This window comes from Rhinichthys klamathensis, unplaced genomic scaffold (assembly GCF_029890125.1).
Source record: "Rhinichthys klamathensis goyatoka isolate OS25496 unplaced genomic scaffold, OSU_Roscu_1.1 h1tg000105l_1, whole genome shotgun sequence".
Lineage (NCBI taxonomy): Eukaryota > Metazoa > Chordata > Actinopteri > Cypriniformes > Leuciscidae > Rhinichthys > Rhinichthys klamathensis.
In genome coordinates, this window is record NW_026606644.1 from 1,721,181 (window position 1) to 1,741,756 (window position 20,576).

The 20,576-nt window shown below is 38.2% G+C and overlaps 1 protein-coding gene across 4 annotated transcripts in view; it reads left to right on the forward strand.

The window, feature by feature from the left end:
* Nucleotides 1-2,264: 2,264 nt before the first annotated feature.
* The window catches only part of gigyf2 (GRB10 interacting GYF protein 2), a 32,657-nt gene continuing 14,345 nt past the window's right edge, over nt 2,265-20,576 (forward strand). Inside the window, exons 1-18 of one of the 4 annotated variants that reach the window (XM_056253488.1) lie at nt 2,265-2,403; nt 6,841-6,891; nt 10,651-10,792; nt 10,912-11,007; nt 11,300-11,408; nt 12,962-13,070; nt 13,326-13,366; nt 14,037-14,069; nt 14,644-14,820; nt 14,895-15,124; nt 15,232-15,382; nt 17,155-17,406; nt 17,536-17,732; nt 18,110-18,260; nt 18,947-19,113; nt 19,220-19,314; nt 19,846-19,944; nt 20,113-20,252. In XM_056253488.1, coding sequence (XP_056109463.1) covers nt 6,854-6,891; nt 10,651-10,792; nt 10,912-11,007; nt 11,300-11,408; nt 12,962-13,070; nt 13,326-13,366; nt 14,037-14,069; nt 14,644-14,820; nt 14,895-15,124; nt 15,232-15,382; nt 17,155-17,406; nt 17,536-17,732; nt 18,110-18,260; nt 18,947-19,113; nt 19,220-19,314; nt 19,846-19,944; nt 20,113-20,252 — 2,227 coding nt within the window. In that variant the 5' untranslated portion in view covers nt 2,265-2,403; nt 6,841-6,853. The remainder of the gene's footprint in view (nt 2,404-6,840; nt 6,892-10,650; nt 10,793-10,911; nt 11,008-11,299; nt 11,409-12,961; nt 13,071-13,325; nt 13,367-14,036; nt 14,070-14,643; nt 14,821-14,894; nt 15,125-15,231; nt 15,383-17,154; nt 17,407-17,535; nt 17,733-18,109; nt 18,261-18,946; nt 19,114-19,219; nt 19,315-19,845; nt 19,945-20,112; nt 20,253-20,576) is intronic. The other 3 variants (XM_056253490.1, XM_056253487.1, XM_056253489.1) reach the window with 3 other exon arrangements.

A 20,576-nucleotide genomic window follows, 5' to 3' on the forward strand; every position in this document is an offset into this window, starting at 1 on the left:
CACAGCTGTTAGACTGCTTAACCAGAGAACGTGATTTGAAATTTGAAATTATTTATGTATTTTATTCTTTTATTCTTTTTCTAATGTATTTTAGTGTATTTATATTTATATTTAAATTGTGCTTTTTTGATTAGTTACTATTGCACTGAATTACTGAGTGGTGGATGTGTGAAACACAATTTCGTTTTTATGTACACCATGAAAATGACAAATAAAGGAATCTCGAATCTCGAATACATAAGTCCGCTTGTATGGAAGGCAAAGAGGATCACAATTGCAATCAGAGGAAATTTGTTTTGACTGTTTTGGGGGCAGTACATAACATAGATACTTTAAAGTAATATTATATGTGCCGTTTCTCAAAATCTTGTTGCCTGACTGACAACACATTTGCCTGTTCGTGCTTGGTTTCAGATAAAGATGATAGCATATAAGGGTTAGAGTGATATGTTTCCAGAGGAAGAGAGAGAATTATGATGTTCACTGATTAAATAATCAATCATGATTTAATATTAAGCTGTTTTCTTGATTTGCAGACAAAAAGAAATTGAGTTTAACATATTAAATGCATATAATAAGCATAGAAATAAAATATGTGTATTATGTGTTTTAAAACTATAATGATTATCAAAGAAATTGCTGTTGATTTGCTTTGTAAATTGCATTTATTTAAGAACACAACTCAAGGAAGTACCTAAATTGTGTGGTAAACATTTATGTAGGCCTATGCAAAAATAGGTTAATAAAAAATAAACATATAGCCTACATACAGTATATCGGCTATACACATATACCACATGGTCTTAACCACAAATTATTGGTCAGGAAATTAGCTAAATTTAAGCAAATGTGAGAGCCACTTCTCAGAAAAACATCAAAGACAGAAAGTTTTTGGTAGAATTTGGGAAGTTGTGTCTGGAGTGATGAATCACAATGAAACACGAGTTGTGTGGTGATGCTCCAGAACGTTGTCTTTCAAAAATCTGCTTAGAAATATAATAATAAATGCATACCACAGTGAAGCATGGAGGAAGAGTGTCATTTTCATTTTTCTGTCTTTTCAGTTGCTGGCAGGGGTGAAAGTTAGGACGATTACAGAAATCAATTTTATTAATGGGGGGATGGGGGCCCAACCTCATTCTTTCATATAGGGCCTAAAATTGCTAGCGGCACTTAAAAGTAATTTTTATGTTTTGGTGTAGGCTACATGAGAATATTGCAGAATCGCTTACTTCCCACAAATGAAAAGTTGTAATCTAAAGAGGAATGATCAGATGTTATTTTTCAACAAGACAATGCTTCTGCCCAGATTGCATAGGCAACCAAGAAATGTCTTGAGAACAAGTCCATCAGGCTCATGTTTTGACCTGGTCAGAGTCCAGATTTGAACTCTATTTTGGTCTCACATTAAACTCAAAGGAACTGGTAGACATTTTTCAACTCATGAACAGTTTGAAGCCATTAACATTGAGTGGAACGACACTTCCTGTAAAAAGCTGTTTGCAAGTTTACCCACATCACATGGCTTATAGGCCTGCAGTAAAAGAAAACAAAGAGGAGGCTTCTGGACTAAGTTACTTTATCTACATATCTGTGCAATTCTTGCTAATTTCCTGAAATTGTTATTGTTAACAAGTGAATTAGGCTATTATTTAATTAGTTAAGTCAAGACCATTAAAAGACCAATATGCCTAGATAATTTTCTTTTCTGTTTTTTTATTTTGCACTGTTTTTGACCTGACCATATGGGACATTTTTTTAGTCCCCATAATAAGGAAAAACATATTGTAAATCATACTGTGATGTTTTTTGAAAATGTAAAAATGCTGAAAGTTTTCTGTGATAGGTAGGCTATGGGTTAGGGGATAGTAGATAGCATATAATAAGTTTGTAGGCCTGTATAAAAAATCATGTAGGCCTAGCCTAAAAAATTATAATCCGAAATCGCCCCCAATACCCTCAAATAGGGCGTTATTTGAGGGGACAGACATTTGTAGTGGTGTCCGAAACCATAGTGGACGTTATTGAGTGCACAGTCCTTCTATCCCACATTGCACCGCAATAACAAGTGTAAGTTACACCCGATGAACGCTCAACGGCTGTCCGAATTCGCTTACTCGTTTTCATTCACTGCTTCAAGTCAACAGTATTAGTGGACTAAGGTAGGGAATAGTGAATTAGGGTTTAGTGGGCGATTTCTGATTCAGGTCTATGAAAAGTCCCCATAAAACATGGAAATCTAACGCGTGCGCGCTAGGGAAGTGCTGCTGTCAGCACGCTCACTCTCATCCGGGCAATTTTCAGCATACGTGTTTGTCACGTGACCTACATTCAGCCATCTTGTGGATACGAAACGAGAGACGCCACTCGCACACAAACTCAGCGCTGTCAGTAAAAGCAGAGGTAAGACAGCGGGCCCGGCGTACACGGTTTTACTCTAAAATAAAACTTATCTATTCCTACGCTAATTCTCAGTTACATAGACCCGCCCCAACTTAGCGGACCGACGCTATTGTAGCCCGCATGGTTGTTAGGCCTGGAAGCACCGGGCTCGATTTGACCGGCCTACCGCTGATGATGCTATCAGCTATCCGTAGGCAGCTGTAGTGGAATGCGATGTGGCTGGAAACTGTAAGCATAGGCCGCACGGATTAAAACTCGTGCCAACAAACTTACATACTCCCGTCGGCCGTATGATGTGCTTCAGTGCTCCTGTCGGCTTTTATTACGGCAGTATTTGACAGGTCGTACACTTCTCAGCGGTGCGTGCGACTGATTTAAAGTTGGTAGGAGTTGGAAGTCAGAAAGTTAAATGTCCAGCGATAGCCAGACTAGGATATTTCGCCTTATTAAAACGCCTCATTAAACGGTTAAGTTTCATGACATCTGAAGCTGTCAATTCAATATTTCATATTACATCTAAACGTTCCTAAATGGATTAATTTGTGTTTTCTTGAACTAACGTTAGCTTGTGGACTGCAGTGCTTACAGGGTGTATGAGGGCATGAACCGACATTGACGTGATCGATGAAACTTTAAAATGACATTTATCAGCTTTACTTTTGAGGTTTGTAGAAATAAAAACGTTAAGTCTTGATATCAGTTAAACACGATCACCTATACAAGCCTTAATGACTGGCCAGCCACTTATGGGATTGATAATATACCAAAGTGTAGACCACAAAATACTAAATATGACTTTTCCCACGCATATTACAGTGGTTTTCTGAAAACCTATTGTTTTATACGCTTATTACATTTCAAAGCAGGCGATCATGCAAGTGTAAATCTGTTGACCATCTGTTTTCAACCTAAACTAGATTTATTGTCTTCCGTTTTGTGTTTAGCTTTTGCCTTTTTTCCCCTGACAGGTGTTAAACATGTCTATTTGGGATCTGATGTAATCGCATGATTTGATCAGATGAACCAATCGAAATGCCATGTGTGTGTGTGTGTATATATATATATATATATATGTATGTATGTGTGTGTGGTTAGATTTTGTTGATGGCATGTGTGATCTGGATTGCTTCATTGCGTTGTACACGTGGTTTAAATCCCTGCATCAGCAAGTCACTACTGTTTGTTTTGCATAGACCTTATGTCATCTACATAATGTGGCTGCGTAGCAGTTCTGAATATGTAAGTTAATATTAAGCCGAAAGTAAAAGGTTATTAATTATAAAATAAAATAAAGGTCACTCCTTTCCCCCTAAAGTTAAATGGTTCTGGTTTGACAAGTCTGCCAAGATGCCACTGCAATGTGATGATTTCAAATCAAGTTGTAAAAAGTTAGTTGCACTACGTAGTGGGCAAGGGAAGCCATGGATTGCACAGATGTCTGAGAATGCCCTTCCTAATCGGGAGAGTTCTTAAAATAGCTCGTCACAGTAAAGGGGGGGTACACTAAGGTGGCGAATAAAGGGGGGTCACCTCTAGAATATGCTGAAAAAAATTATTTACTGTCAAAGTAACCACTGTTTATATACAGTATTATTATACCTATCTGGGACTTTAAAACTAAATAAAATCATGCACATTCTTTAAGGTGTTAATTTGAAAATAAAAAGTCAATGACTTAATTTATTTAAGATCAAAGGTTGTCACTTTTGTGTATTCAAAGCGTTGCGTTGGCGAGTATTTGCAATTGCAACCAAAGGGGAAGACCCAAAAAATGGTAATTGGAAAAAATTTGCATGCAATTTTCAGACACTTTGAGATGTACCAGTGCAGAGTTCACCATTTTTGATCTGTCATCCTCTTTTTTTCAATGTGAGTAGGTGTAGTTTTCATTTCACGAATCCTCTCACACTCAACACACAAATATTATTTTTGTATGTTTATTGCAAATATGATTATTGCAAGTATGTGGAGATTTTTAGTAAATTGCACACATGTAAACCATGAATGATGGCATTTTTTAGACATGATTTTGCTGTATTGCCTTGTGGTACGTTTACACAACAATGATGTGCAAAAAACTGAAACGTTTTTCCTTTGTGTTTTTCGCATACAGACAACAACGTTGTCAAAATTATCCCTATTCACACGGATCTGCGAAAACAACTCAAAACGCTGTATTATGCTGCCAGGCCAGTAGTTAACTGTCACTTTGTAAAGGAACACTGCGTGCTAGAGCTGCACAATTCTGGATAAATTGAGAATCACGATTTTTTTTTTTTGTTCAAATAAAGATCACGATTCTGAACAAACAACCAGGCCTAAACAAATGATTCAATGAAAAATAAATAAAAATAAAACTCGTTGCCACCAAGTGGCGTAACAATGTAATCGATAGTTGTTTTTTCAAGCGGCAAGTTACTTTCAAGAGGTGATTGTTTTATTTTGATTGCTACTAGGGCTGCACGATATATCGCAAATGTAGCCTACATATCACGATATGCATATTGCAATGGCTTGTGATATTTGAATGATTTTAATAGGCTACTTCAAAAAGTTGCACTCATATACATATACATGAGATACACTGGGCATGCGAATGTTAAGCCCCGTACACACCGGGACGAATATCGGCGCGCGTTATTCATCAGCGTTTTTCAACGCGTTTTTTGTGTTCACACCCAAGCGATTTTCGCTGACGATGAGCTGAGTGAACATGCAAATTCATTCCCTGACATTAGATGGCGCTTAATGTAAAACAGAAATAGTCCTATTTTGTAGTTGCTGTCGCATTTGTCATATAGTTCATGTTCCGACACCAACGAGACCAGCAGCTCTACATTCATCTTGCCTCGCATCTTCCTCGTCTCATTTCTTCCCGGCAGTGTAGAACATAGATATCCATAATAAAGGCCATATTTGGCCAGCAGCGCGGACGAGACGTCTAGCCTTTATTATGGATATCTATGGTGTAGACGCTACTTGGCGCATCTTCTTCGCCGTTACGTATGTGTGCTCAGCAAGACCGTTTTGTGTTTGAGCGCCCCCAAGTTGTGTTTTACTGTAACTTCAGAAGCTCCAGACACGCGAGCAAAAGCGCCAATCTCATTGGTCGGATAGTAACTCGAGGCGTTTTTAAAAAAATGCCGCTTTTACGCGTGGCGTTTTTCGCGTCGGTGTGCACACTCACATTGGCGCCCTTTGTTTAGTCACAAGGCGTTAAACGTCGGCGAATATCGCGCGAAATTCGTCCCGGTGTGAACAGGCCTTTACGTGCGACTTGCTTGATGTTAAAAAGTGTTAAGCGCAATAAGCTGCGGAAAACAATTGCTGTTCTCTCTGACACATCCGAAATGGGCGCCATCTCCCAGACAGCGTGCAATCCCGAATTCAGTTCACTTTCACTGCTTATTGCACTTGAACCTTCAAATACTCAAACAGTTGTCTGACGAGTATTCATGTAAACACAGTTATTAAACAGTTGGGAAAGAAATTAGAAGCGTGTCAGTAGGATGCATGCATTAGGTCTTAAAGAGACAGCAGCCTGGTAAACCTGCAGCTCTCTGTCAAACAACAAAAGAAAAAGGAAATCTCTCACTGCTCTTGACTGAGTAACTTTTGTAGCTTCAATATAAGTCAATATATATTTAATTCATGTGAAGACAATGCAGACAGTGTTTTATTTTTATATTTGATTATTCCGTTTGTAGGTTTTAAAAAAATATTTTCTTGTTGTCGTTTACATTGATTTACATTACACCGATTTGTGACACTTTTTATGTAGGCTAATGTTGAAACACTTGTTTACTTTCAAAAGATGTAGCCTAATGATTTCTTTTCACAGAAAGAATGGTATGAAACAGCTTCACAAACAGTCTTTTCATCCACACAGTATCATAATTTCTGTTACAAATATTAACATTTTCACAGAAGTACTGAGATAAACGTTTGGATATAAAAAGTGATGTCTATGTTAGCGATTAGGGCTGCATGATATTGAAGTGAAATGCAATAGGCTATACGATATGCAATACGATAATGTTTTAGGTGTGTAAAATTAATTGAAACCTAAACACTGCTCCGGCAGTTCTGTCGCAGATCAGAATGTTCCGGTTTGCCGCAGAAGATTGCGTGGGTGTTTGAATCAAGATTTCAGTCTTTTAAAGCTTAATCATGCAGTTCTACTACGCTCCTACAGACTTAACAAGTAATGCGCATGTGCATGACGTCACCGTTTGCACAAATTTGCGTTTTTGTAGTTTACATGTCGTTGTCAAGTAAATTAAGTTGAACATGAAAAGTTTTTTCTGTTTTTAGTTGAAAGCGATGCGGATGTAGTGTAAACGGCCCCTTATTTTCTGAATGTTCATTATTTTTCATTTAAGTCAATTCATATTTTTTGTGCTGAGCTATTAATCGAATCATTTTAATTTTCTTCAGACTTTCAAGGAAAATGGCAGAAACCCAGACGCTTAACTTCGGACCAGAATGGTGAGTGTTGTTGCTGGAGCATCAACGTCTGAAGCAGCATTGTGAATTGTTTTTTAATGTAACACCGTAAACCCTGGCTGATTATGTATGTACAGCCTTAATCAGGATTGCTTCCAAGTTTAGTGATTATACAAAATGAAACTTAAGCTTTATGTCCATTTCACAGATGGACGTCATCTGTGGTGTGCTGTCAATTACACAGAAAATTAATTTTCTCTCAGAAAACATGCATACAGGGTATTGCCACTGATTTTTTTAATTTGATTGATTCAAAAGTTAAGCATTTTGTAAGTTCAGGGGTTTCACACACTAAAAGTGGAAGATCCCTTCGTAATGTCTGGAAAAAGTATTATTTAAGATTGAAAATGATATCAGGATTATTTGACATATTAGACTTATTGGTAACACTATAATAAGGTTTCTTTTGTTAATATTAGTTAACTACATTATTAAAATGAACTAAAATGAGCAATACTACTAGAGCATTTATTAATCTGAGTTAATGTTAATTTCAACTTTTACTTATACATTATTACAATCAAAAGTTGCATTTGTTAACATTAATGTACTGTAAGCCAACACGAACAAACTATAAATTATATTTTTGATAACTAACATTAACAAAGATTAATAAATGCTTAAAAACAGAAATTGTTCATGTTAGCTAATGCATTAACTAATGTCAAAGTCCCCCTGTAGTCAATCAAATTATCCCTTAAAACTCATCTTTGATCACCAAAATGACATATTTAGGTGTTTTTTCTTTGAAAAAATTACTTCATGCCTTAAAATAGCTTAAATGTAACTACACCCTTGCCTCATTTAGTATATGCGGTTCTATGAATTTGCAAAGTAGCCCCACCTCCACTCCCTCACACCAGCTCAGAGATCCACACGTTGACGCGATTGGTTACAAGGTAGTTTGTGATGTCAGAAACACCAGGGATTTCAAACCACATTTTTGAGACTGTCTTTGGTTCACTGCGGTTTTAAGTAGGGATGTTAACAATTAATTAACGATCGATTAATTGTCAATAATACATTTAATCGATAAAATGTATTAGGGATGCACGATGATATCGGGACAACATCGGTATCGGCCGATAAAAGCTTAAAATGACCATCATCGGCATCGGCCGATATGAATATTTCTGCCGATGAGTCTTGCCGATAGGGTGGCGTGTTTCCTATGCGCACGTGACGCGAACGAAGCATGAGCGCCAGCAACTTAAACTTCCAACTAGGGGTGTGCGTCTCACGGTTTTTGATCGTGAACGATTAAAATGTCTCCACGATCTGCTTTTGAAGAAAAATCATAGTATCGTGCATTCTATCAGTTCAATTCTGGCGCCTTCATCTCAACATACTGTACAACGCGACGTACATTCACATCACATCACATGTAAACGCAGAGGTAGAGTTACACTCACGGGACACCGCAATTCACAAAAGTTCATTATTTGCATGTGCGTCAAAGTCTTGCTAGGTAAACATGTCATTCACGTGCTGATGCGCTGTTCTAACATCCGCTTTTCTGAGCGCGTTACACCCGACGCTCACAGGAACTAAAGCCACTCACAGCGCCTGCATACTGAACTAATCTTTCGAGTCTTATTGCGCTGATACTGTCAAATACACACACGGTTTACATAAACAAAGTTGGTTATGTCCAAAGTGAAAGCAAACAGAGAAAATCTGCTTGTCAAATGCGTGTATATTAGACGCGTCGCGTTACTCGCGTGCAGTTCTTAAAGAGACAGTAATAATATTCTGCCGCTTGTCTTTAAAGAGATACTGCACCCAGAAATAAAAATTCTGTCTATCTAATGTTGTTTCAAACCTGGATTCATTTCTTTCTTGTGCTTAAATATACTATGGAAGTCACTGGAGTACAGCAACTGTTTGGTTAGCCACATTCTTCCAAATAACTTTTATAATTTCAACAGAAGAAAGAAACTTGAGAGAGTAAATGATGACAATTTAAATTTTTGGGAGAACTATACCGTTAATGTTAATAAAACAACAAAACACAGAGGAAATCACTCACTGCTCTTGACTGAGAACATTAATAGAAGCTTTAATAAGCTTTTTTTGCACTTAAAAAAAATACAAATATATCGGTATCGGTATCGGCATCGGGCAAAATTAGTTTGAAAATATCGGCATATCGAATATCGGCCAAAATCCTATATCGTGCATCCCTAAAATGTATCGATCGTCAATTAGGCAGGTTCATGCGCGTGCTGCGAAACATGTAAAGCAAGCGCACCGAAGTTATGTTTGGGGCCATTTTACACATTTATCAGTTTGCGTGTGCATTCGCAGCCTTTTGTTTTGTGCAAATGTAAGTTGTAATATTGTGTTTATTTTGTGTAGGCCTATCTATATCTGATTTATCTCATATACGATGTATTTATTTGGTTAAGAATTAACGCTGTAGTAAAGCGTACGATGATCAGCTTCAGCGCGTGCAGCTCAAACGTCAATGCACGACCAATAATGACTATGATTGGGACTGTCATATTAAAGAGAACAATATTGTAATAAAACATTGAATTATTTGGGTTTAGTTGCCGTGTTTGTTCGCGTTGCTCCAGGAAGAGCGCGTCCACAACATGAGTCATTCTGAATGGTGCGTAACTTAGTTCAAGTTCACTTGTGCATTCGCGTCATTTTAGCAATTGCAACTTTATTTATATAGCACAATTAAAAGAACACATTTTGTGCAGATATAATTTGTAGTGTTTTTGTATATATCTGATTAATCTCATATAGGATGCGTTTCTTTGAGTTATATAACGCGCTAGCAAGTTTACAGGTGTTCATTCAGCGAGCAGCTCAAACGGCAATGCACGGCTAATAATCTATGATTGGGACTGTCATATTACATAACATGAGAACACTATTTTATTAAATTCGTTGTGAATTCATTGGGTTTAGTTGGCGTTTTCAGCGCGTTGTTCCAGGAAGAGCGTAGCCTACACATTCTGACAAGCACGCATCTGAGGCAACATTGGTGACGCGCTGTTATTTGATTATTAAATAAGTAATTTAATTAAATGATCAATCACATTGAAAAATTTTACGATCCTACTAGCCCTTTTTTTTATATTAAAAACCCATCTCATTCATTTGGTGAGGAACAAGCAGACCCTGTCATGCTGTTGGCCATATGACACTGCAGCAGACGCATATTGCAGTATTAAGGCTAACGATTAATCGATTAATTGATCGTTAATTTCGTTTAAAATCCTATTAAGATCACCACATAGACATATTAACAATATTAAAACCTTAATTTTCACCACAGGGGGACTTTAAATGAATCCTTATTGTGAAGTGTTGCTGACTTATTTAACAAATCAGAATATTATATAAAGCTAGTACGTTTTTGTTGCATTTTATTTAGCTATTTCACTTATCTGAACTTGATTTCAGTCATCTTATCTTGATTTAAGAGTTTATGTAAATGATTTAACAAAAATATATGTGTGATGTAAATATATATAAATAAAACAAATTTATTATAGATATTTATTTAATTAAAATACTTTAACAAAAAGACAAGCTTCACATTTCTGCTTTTAAACCCTCCTACTGCTCAATTACCAAAGTGTTTTTCAATAATTTTTTACAGAATTTATAATATATATATATATTATGTTCTTGGTGTGAGGAGTATACAGTATTTGTTTTAGTGTCTACTGACATATCAAATGATATGATGACGTAGCATATTTTGTCTCTGCTGTGTCCCAGGCTCCGCGCCCTGTCAGGTGGAGTGGGTAGCAGCAGCAGTGTGGCCTCCCCTCCACTCTCACCCGCATTGCCAAAGTATAAACTTGCAGACTATCGCTATGGGAGAGAAGAGATGCTAGCACTTTATGTAAAGGATAACATGGTAAGGACGTCTGTCGTTTGGTGACTTCGAATTTTTTGTCATGCTCTGAAGACTCATTTATCTTCCTGATTTTTATTAATTTTTAAAATGTTACTAAACTATTTTTTTTTCTCTTTTAGATTCCGGTAGATCTTCATGATAAGGAATTTCTACCTATTTTACAAGAGGAGCCCCTGCCACCATTGGCATTAGTCCCATTTACAGAGGAGGAGCAGGTGAGAATCGACCTATTTATTTACTGCGGCCTAAGAATTGCACATGAATTAGAAATGACAAAGAGGTGCTTCCTGCAGCAGCTCTCTATTCTCTATGAAAGTGCTGTGTAAAAGCTGTGCTTATGTATTCAAGTAGTGGCATTTGTTTTGTTTTTTTGCATATGATGTCATTTCGGCACACTCTGTGGTAGAAACAGATAGCCTACTCAGTCTCGCTGTCACGCAACCCATTGCCAGGCTTGCATCTGTGAATGGCCTTTACAATGCTTTGCTTGCCTGTCTGTCTCCACAGAGAAATTTCTCCATGTCTGTAAACAGTGCAGCAGTACTCCGTCTGACAGGAAGGGGTGGGGGGACGGTGGCGGGGGCACCTAGAGGCCGAAGTTCTTCAAGGGGACGAGGTGAGCTACGTTGCAACCACAGACTTTTCTTTGTTTCCGTCTAAAAGAAGTAGCCTGGGTTTCCCCATACTACCTTGCCGCAGTGCGATTTTATTCACGCTGCTAGGCAGTCTGGACACCATGGACCAAATTTTCGCCTCAGCGAGGGAACCAATCACAGAACGGGGAGGGAGCAGCAAGACGATGACGACGTCTATGCGACACACCGAAGCAGATTGTTTATACCTATGGATCCAACATGGCAGCAGACGCGAAGTTACCTTTGGATGCAGCCTTACGGCCGTTTCACACATAGGTTTCACACCGCAAGCATGAGCGGCACTTGAGCAGCGCGTCAGTATGCAGACGCGTGAGAGTATTCACACTGGAAGCGTTTGTACAGTGTCACAGCAGCGGCTACATAAGCGAGCAATTCTTTACAAAGACAACTATACATTTGTTTTTAGAAGTTGGTCATTTATAACATTGATAGTCTTGAAAGTTTGTAATGGGGAGGTGTACAACATTCGCATAGAAATGTTAACCAAAAAACAACCCAGAAAATGGCTCCAATCTATTAGTTTCAGTCATACTTTCGATATGTTTACAAGACTGCAACTCCGCGGATAAAAAACAAAACGCACAAATAAACCACACACTCTGGTTTGATTTGGGTTGTGCTAGCCCCATGTAGCTGTCTGTGTGTTACATAAACTAAAAGAATGTTTATTTATAATATTTTCTGGCTAGTTTACTTTAGTTTTTTTTTTATATAATACACAACTTTCACCCAAACTGAATAATTAAAAACAAGTTTTTACCAGGTAGGCTAAATCTTCTATAAATATTTTTGAGTCTTTATTTTCTTTTATTTGCCTACTCAAGTTCCTGTTAAAACTCAGTAGACATGCTTATTCTGTGCATTTTGAGCACTTTTTGTGTGAAATCATATTTATTTTTGTCCATCAAAAGTGTGCTTTCACTTTTCAAAAACAGATTCGACGCCGAAACCCCCGCTTCACGGTGTGAATGCACTCATTGATTAACATGCACGCCGAAAAAAATACGCGCCGCTCACGCATGCGGTGTGAAACGGCCGTTAGATACACGCCATCGTGTACACATAAATCTCTGACCTATCGTCGTCTTCCTCGTCTAATTTCTCTCGCTCTACATAACGTCATCTGGTATAATTGAAACGATTGGCTATGAGCTATGTACAGGCGCATTTGATAGACATTCTTAGCACCCAATAAACGGCTCTGGGCATTCGTAAACCACGCCTCAAATACCAGAAAATGAACATGTGGTTCCCAGACCCAAGTCTCAATGAGACTTGGGTCTGACGTTAGCCAGGCTATAAAAGAAGTGCAGTGACTTGATACGTTTTTAGCAGCGGAAATGCTTTTCTTTCTGTTAAACCAGAGCAGAGTGCAAACTTTTGTCACCTTGTGTAACATTTTCCTTCCTAAGTAGTTGTCTCTGTACACTGATTTTTTTTTTTTGCACAGTTATGGTGAGGAAAGGTTAGACTTGTGCATATGCTCATGAGCCCTTTTTTGTTTGATTGACAGGGAGGGGCAGAGGAGATGGAGGATTTTACCAAAGAAGTTTTGATGAGGTGGAGGGAGGTTTTGGCCGTGGAGGGAGAGAGATGCATCGCTCCCAGAGTTGGGAGGAGAGGTACTCAAAATGAATTACACCTTCAGCACGAACTGTCTGTAAGCAATTGAAATATCTACAACATTTGATATGTTGGTTTATAACTCAGAGTATGCAGACTAAGTGCTGAAATGAACAGTTTTATGGCCCAGATATGTTATCTTAAATAAACGGTGAGAAAGGACAAATTAAGTGTATTAGGTGTCTTTGTTTTTGCATATTTGGTTCAGGTTACCCTGATTACACTTTCTTTTTTTCTTTTTTTGTCCTGCCCAGGGGAGACAAAAGGTTCGAAAAGCCAGGTCGAAAAGATCCAGGTTAGTATGTTAGGTTTTTAAGACATAAGTGAGAGTGGGATCAGATCTGCCCCCCATAATCTAGAACAGGGGTTCCCAAACTTTTCCATTCCAGGACCCACCTAGACAACTATAATTTATATCAAGACTCCCCAAAATATTTGAGATTAGAAACAATTTACATAATCTTTTGATATGACCTAATCTTAATCTAAAGTTTGATATGACAAATATAAAGTGTTGAAATTTTACATTTGTACTATAAAATACTTCTAAGTTTTAGTTTCTTCATTTACTCTGGTTAACGAGTAAATGAAATATGTACATAAAAACGTACTCCGTTCCGGATATGAACTCTAAGCCTGTAAGTGATTTACTGAAATACAAATTTAGCTGTAGGTCTAAGGCAGAGTGACTGTAGGTCACTCTGCGACCCACAGTTTGAAAAAAAACTGCTAAATTCTTGTCATGTCACCATGTATTTAGAAATGGTCATATACAGCGAGATTGCATATGAGAAAAGTGATTAACATTTTCTACATGCAAAAGTTCTGTGCATTTTTTTCCAAAGTTATGGGTAGTTGTGGGACAAAGTGGCACAGATGACCCACTCTCTCCAACAAAGTGTGACCTGATGTAATGCATCACATTATATGCCGGTACTGAACCAACTTAATCTCTCTGTCCATAGATGGAGCACCAGCCCATTTTCCACTCAATCACAGTAAGTCCTCTTTGCTAACAGACCTATAAAATGTACACTATCATTATCATTAGTTTTTTTTTCTTTTAAGAATAAATACTTTTATTGAGCATGGATGTGTTAAATTGATCAAAAGTGACAGTAAAGACTTGTGTTGTTACAAGAGTTTTTGATTTCAAATAAGTGCTGTAATGTATCTCGGGTTACACAAAAATATTAAGCAGCACAACTGTTTTTTAACATTGAAAATAATAAGAAATGTTTCTTGAGCAACAAATCAGCATATTAGAATGATTTCTGAAGGATCATGTGACACTGAAGACTGGAGTAATGATGCTGGAAATTCAACTTTGATCACAGGAATAAATTACATTTTAACATCAATATAGAAAAAAGTTATTTGAAATTGTATTGTCTTACAATATTACATTTTGATGTATATGCATAAGAGACTTCTTTCAAAAACTTTAAAAAAAAATCGTACTTGTCCCAAACTTTTAAATGGTAGTGTGTAATAGATGCATTGCAAATGTTTCAATTTCTCAACATGTACTATTTGGATCTTTTTTTTCATTTACTTTTTTCTTCCCAAAAGTACGGGCGAACTATGAGGATGCTAGTCCAGGGAACACTCGAAAACACGAATTCATTCGCTCAGGAAGTGACAACTGGCGCTCTATTCGAGATGAGCAGAATGGAGAGGATGACGATAGTGGCTGGAGGCTTGCAGGTTCTCGTGGGGGTAACGAACGATGGTGTCCTCCAAGTCCAGGTGTGTTGCATGCCCTTTTTTCCTCAAGAACTTATTTAAAAAATGCTGGATCCAAACAAATTCCTCATTTGCAGATGGCCCACGATCAGCAGGGTGGCGGGAACACCCGGATCAACGTCGCCGTTTTCCTTTTGACTCAAGGGATGAGGAGCGTGCTGGTTACCGTAGACCTCGGTCAGGCAGTGGGAGCGTAGAGGAGGAGAGGGACAGTTTGCCAGAATGGTGTCTGGAAGATGCAGAGGAGGAGACAGGGACATTTGACTCCTCAGGGGCCTTCCTCTCACTTAAGGTGAGGGCGTGGGAAGTGAGTTCTTGAATTTTTATATTTTATTCTATTTTAATTAGTTAATAAGTATGTCTGTCTAGATAAATGTATTTTTGATCAGTAAGTTTCCCTCATTGCTCAATTAGAAAGCTCCTAAGGAGCCTATCCTGGAAGAGGCGGAGCTGGACTTCCGGCCACTGGAGGAGAATGAAGAATACACAGAAAAGGAAGACAGTGAATCAGAACAAACCAAAGATACTTATACAGAAACTAGATGTGAGAGTAATCGAAATGAAGGTAAGGCGGCATTAAGAAATCCCATCGGGTACTCCATTTCAAGTTAATGGATTAAATCAAGTTAATCAGTTAGATATTGTGAAATATTACAATTCAAATAACTGTTTTCTATTTTAATATATTTAAAAATCTGATTGCAAAAACTGAATTTTCAGTAGGGATGGGGCCGATCCGATCCAGTATCGGTATCGGGACCGATACCAGCGTAAATTCACGTATCGGATTTTCCCGATCCAACCTGCGGAGATATCCGATATCCATGAGCCATGTCTGCGCTTTAACGTTGTCTGCTGAAATGACTCCAAAATGATTCCCGCCGGCTAGTCTGCTAGCTGGCTGCAAACTGTGGAATGGATTTCCTGAACGTAGGCGCGGCTCAAATAGACACAGAGTCATGAGACACGCCTCCGCTCAGAAAATCCATTCCGCAGTTTGCAGCCAGCTAGCAGGAAAGCATTGAGCAGCATTATGTCCGCTGTGTGGAAATACTTCACACTGGAAACACCGCGGAGCAAGACAGCAAAATGCAATGTTTGCAAAGCTGTAATTCAGAGAGGTGGAAGCTCCCTCGCGTCGGTCAACACAACGAACGCAATCAAACATTTAAAAAAGCACCACGTTAAAGAGCACGAGGATTTTTTAGCCAGTGGGCAGAAAGACAACGGGAGCCGTTTTATTGATAGTGTGTGTGTGTGTGTGTGTTAAGGTCCTTGCACACGGAGTCCGAAATTCACGTCTGAAATTTTCGCACGTTAAAAAATAAATACGACCTCACGTTATGTCAATCACGCTTGCATACTGCCACTGAAACTTTCGTCCGTCATAAAAAAAAATCAGCGTTTTTCGCATCCGTAGCAAGAAGTTTGAATAGAGTTTTAATGGTGTTTTGACAATTCAGAGCAGCTGAATCACGAATAGCCTACGAAAATGTTGGACTATTGCACTTTTCTTATATTTCTAATATTTTACATTTTAAAACCTTGATTTGTTGATGCTACAAGAGCCAGTGTACTTGTTTTTTTTGCTGTTGATGCAAACTGTTATTATTGATAGTGTGTGTGTGTAAGATGTTTACACTTGCACTTTTCTTATATTTCAAGACTCAAGTATTTGACATTTTGGGAATGTAATAAATATTGACATGACAATCAATTTGAAACCCTTACAGTTGCATATTTGCTTTCAGAATGGGATTTTTCCTGTTAACAGGATTTCCTGTTTTTCTGACCTTATATTTACCTAAAGTTGCCTTTTAGGACATACACACATAGATACGTACATATCATACTTGCCTGTTGAGAGGAGTTTATTTCAGCATCATATAAAATCAACAATAATGATAATAATAATATTAAAGCAAACACAGCTCTGGTATCGGAATAGAATCGGTATCGGCCGATATCCAAATTCAGGTATCGGGATCGGATCGGAAGTGAAAAAATGTGGATCGGTGCATCCCTAATTTTCAGCATAATTTCTCCAGTCTTCATTGTCACATGATCCTTCAGAAATCATTTTAATATGTTGATTTTCTGCTCGAGAAACATTTCTTATCAATGTTGAAAACAGTTGTGCTGCTTAATATTTTTGAAAAGTTTAAAAGAACAGCATTTATTTTATCTTTTAAAATGACAGGCCCCAAAATTTTAAACTATTATGTTACCATTTTTAATTCTTCAATCTTGTACGTTGTCAGTTCACGTCTGAACAACTCTTTAGCAATTGTAAATCATTGTCATCATTTTTAATCAAGCTTTATTTTTGGTTTACAGAAGGCAGTAAATCGGAAGAGCCATCGCCGGTTGCTGTACCATTTCCAGCAGTAGTAACGCCTCCCAAGGCAGCGACTCCGGCACCCCTTCCGTCTGTTAACCAGGAACAGGCTGAAGAAAGTGAGAGACCATTGGAGAGAACAACAGTACCAGAACTCAGACCTGAACTCAGTAAAGCACCACTACACACAACCCTACCAAACAGCATTTTGGAGGCCATTTCCATACCACATGTAAAAAACACACTCCCAGGTAATAATCAAATGAATAAAACGTATGCAAATACTTATGCAAAAATAGTTCCTTAAAAAGATATTTTGGAAAATAAAGCCTGTAGCCTTCATTTAGGGAATGCTGAATTAAACCTGTCTCTGCTTCCAGATCTTCCGCTCTCTACTCCTTCTGTGCTCCCCATTCAGTCAGTGCCCACGCAAACCCAGCAGGTCAAGCCTCTGGAGATGCCAGTGGCGGTGGCTCCTGTTCTCCCCCACTCCAAAGGCATTATGGGTCCTTTCAGCCGGCCCTCTGCACTGCCCTCTGACATGGATGAGGATGAGGGACTCAAGCACTTTGAGCAGGTGTGAATGGCTGTTTACTGTGCAGCAGTGCTTGCTTCTAAATTTTGAGTCGGTACCTAACACTCTGTCTACACCGGATGCGACAATGCAACCGTTGCAAACTAGTAGCGTGAGCACTTGAAGTACGTTGGAAATTGAACGAGGCATCAGTTTACTTTTGAGAATTTTTTTGTGGATTGCATCACTTATTATAATGGGTTGTATTTGCTTTTGTCACATTTCGTCATGATGCGTGCGTCTGGTGTTGACATGGTGTAAATTATTGGTATAAAATATTGCTAAAGGTATCACAGCTTCTCTAAGGTCTATTAGCCACATTACAATGCTGCCGTGAAGATCGAAAGTTTGAACGGTAGAATTTTTCCTATCTCAAACAGGAAGCTGAGAAAATGGTGGCATACCTGCAGGACGGCGGTTTGGACGATGAGCGTTTGGCCACCAAGATTGGTCCCAAACCCACAGCTCTTCCCATTACTCATGAGGCTGCATTCAAATGGTTTTACAAAGATCCGCAGGGAGAGATCCAAGGTAGGCAAATCAGTATCCAATCTAATTTTCGCACTGCATTATAAATCCAGTTGGTCAGAAGATTCCTTTTTTTTTTTACATTTGTAAATTTTATGTTCACCAAGGCTCCATTTATTTTTATTTATTATGAAACGTAATACTTTTTTTTTTAAATGTCATTTATTCTTAAGCTGCAAAAGCTAGATTTTCAGCAGCCATTACTCCAGTCTTGAGTGTGACAGTGCCTTTATCACGCTAAAGTGTCAATAACTTTAAATAGTATTGTGCTGCATGGATATATTACATACAGAGATATAAATTATATATCAAAATCTGTAATAATAAACGCTTCCGTGACCTTGATAACAATATTATTGATCTGACTGCATTGACTCAATTGTATGAGAACGTTATAAAAATAAATGTAATGTGTCTTGACTTGACAAATATTGTCATTCCGCCCATCCCTAATATCATCATTCTAGTTTTAAACAATTTTATTTTCAACTAATCGATTACGTCAACTACAAAATTACTCAATGCCTTACGACTGAATCTGTCCATGTATGTTAAAACCTGTACCTTAAGAACTAACAACTTGTTCCCCTTTCCTGTGATGAATCTCTCTACTTCACGGAATTCAAAATGTTACCGTGTTGCTCTAAATAGCCACATTCAGTGACCCCAGTCTGTCTGTCTTCTCACAGGACCATTTAATAACCCGGAGATGTCTGAGTGGTTTCAGGCGGGCTATTTCACCATGACCTTGCAGGTGAAGCGAGGTTGTGACGAGATGTTCCAGCCCCTGGGAGAGATGATGAAGTTGTGGGGGCGAGTGCCCTTTACACCCGGCCCCACACTACCTCCCGTACTGGTAAAAAGAGACTTGCTTATCTGTGAGAAATTCCAAACCCAAGACGACTTCCCCTGTTGTTCAGCATCCAAAAAGTTTTGATATGTGTGTGTTTGTCTGTATATAGGGAGATGCAGATCAAGAGAGGATAAAGAGACAACAGGAGATTAATGCTCTAAATATGTATCAGATGCAGCAGCTGCAATATCAGTACTTACTCAGGTATGACGGTGTCGTTTTTTGCAGCACAAGCTGAATTGCTAGAGAGAACATCAAAAATGAATTACTAATTACTATTAATGAACTTAATTTCACTCTACTGTTGTCTGTTGTTTGGAGAAAAAACGGGTAGTTCTGCCCTAAACTCGCACCATTTGTTGAACCAATGTTATTTTCAGCCCAGTTTTATTTTAAAATGTAATTAATTCCTGTTATTGTTAAGCTGAATTTTCACCATCATTACTCCAGTCTTCAGTGTCACATGATTCTTCAGAAATCATTCTAATATGCTGATTTGCTGCTTGAGAAACATTTCTTATTATCAATGTAGAAAACAATTGTAATAGAAAATTCAAAGAACAGCATTTTGATCAAATGAAAATCTGTTATAACATTATAAATGTCTTTACTGACACTTTAGATCAATTGAATGAATCTTTGCTGAATAAAATTAATTTCTTTTAAAAAAGTCTAACATGCAAAAACGTTACTTTTTTTTAATGCCATAAATTAAGATTCTCTCTTGTCCTCTAGGCAACAGTATGCTCTGGCTCAGCAGAAAGTTTTAAACTCTGCTCCTCCTCCACAACAGCAGCAGCTCAATCTCCTCCTCCATCAGGCGCTCAAGATCAGGTGAGATTAATTTACTTCTGTTTTCAGCAACCTTGTCAGAATTACACATTCATCAAAGCAAAGAGAGGGCATATTAATGCAAAGCGTAGGTGGTGTGATAAACTGAATTGGTATTGTGGTTGAGCATCTGTGACACCATCTCACAGTTCGATTTGTGTGCCCCTGCAGAACGCCAGAGCCTCAACAGAGCCTCTTACCTCCCGTCACACGTTCCATGTCAGTTCCAGACTCGGGATCTGTTTGGGAAATGCAGAACTCTTCCACTCAGGCATCCTGTTCTCCAAACATGCAGCCCACCACTCCCAGCAGTACGTCAACACTGAGATCTGCTCTGCTAAGCAATACGATCAGAACAAGGACATGTTTAGAACTGAAACTTTTTCCTAGTGTAGAATATGTTGAGGCAAATTTTGGAAAATCTTGATCCATTCCCCCCCCACATACTTGAAACGGAGTCAGTTTATGCCTTTGTTTGTCTCTTTTCAAACTTTTAGATGTTTTGGAATTGATGGTGGCAGTTATTCACTTCATCTTGTTTGTTGTCTAGAATTCATCAAGTCATTAGATGAGGATAAATGTTGAGTCAGAGTGCCACAGTAGCTTTAAATGGGAAAAAGTGCTGCCGGCCGTCC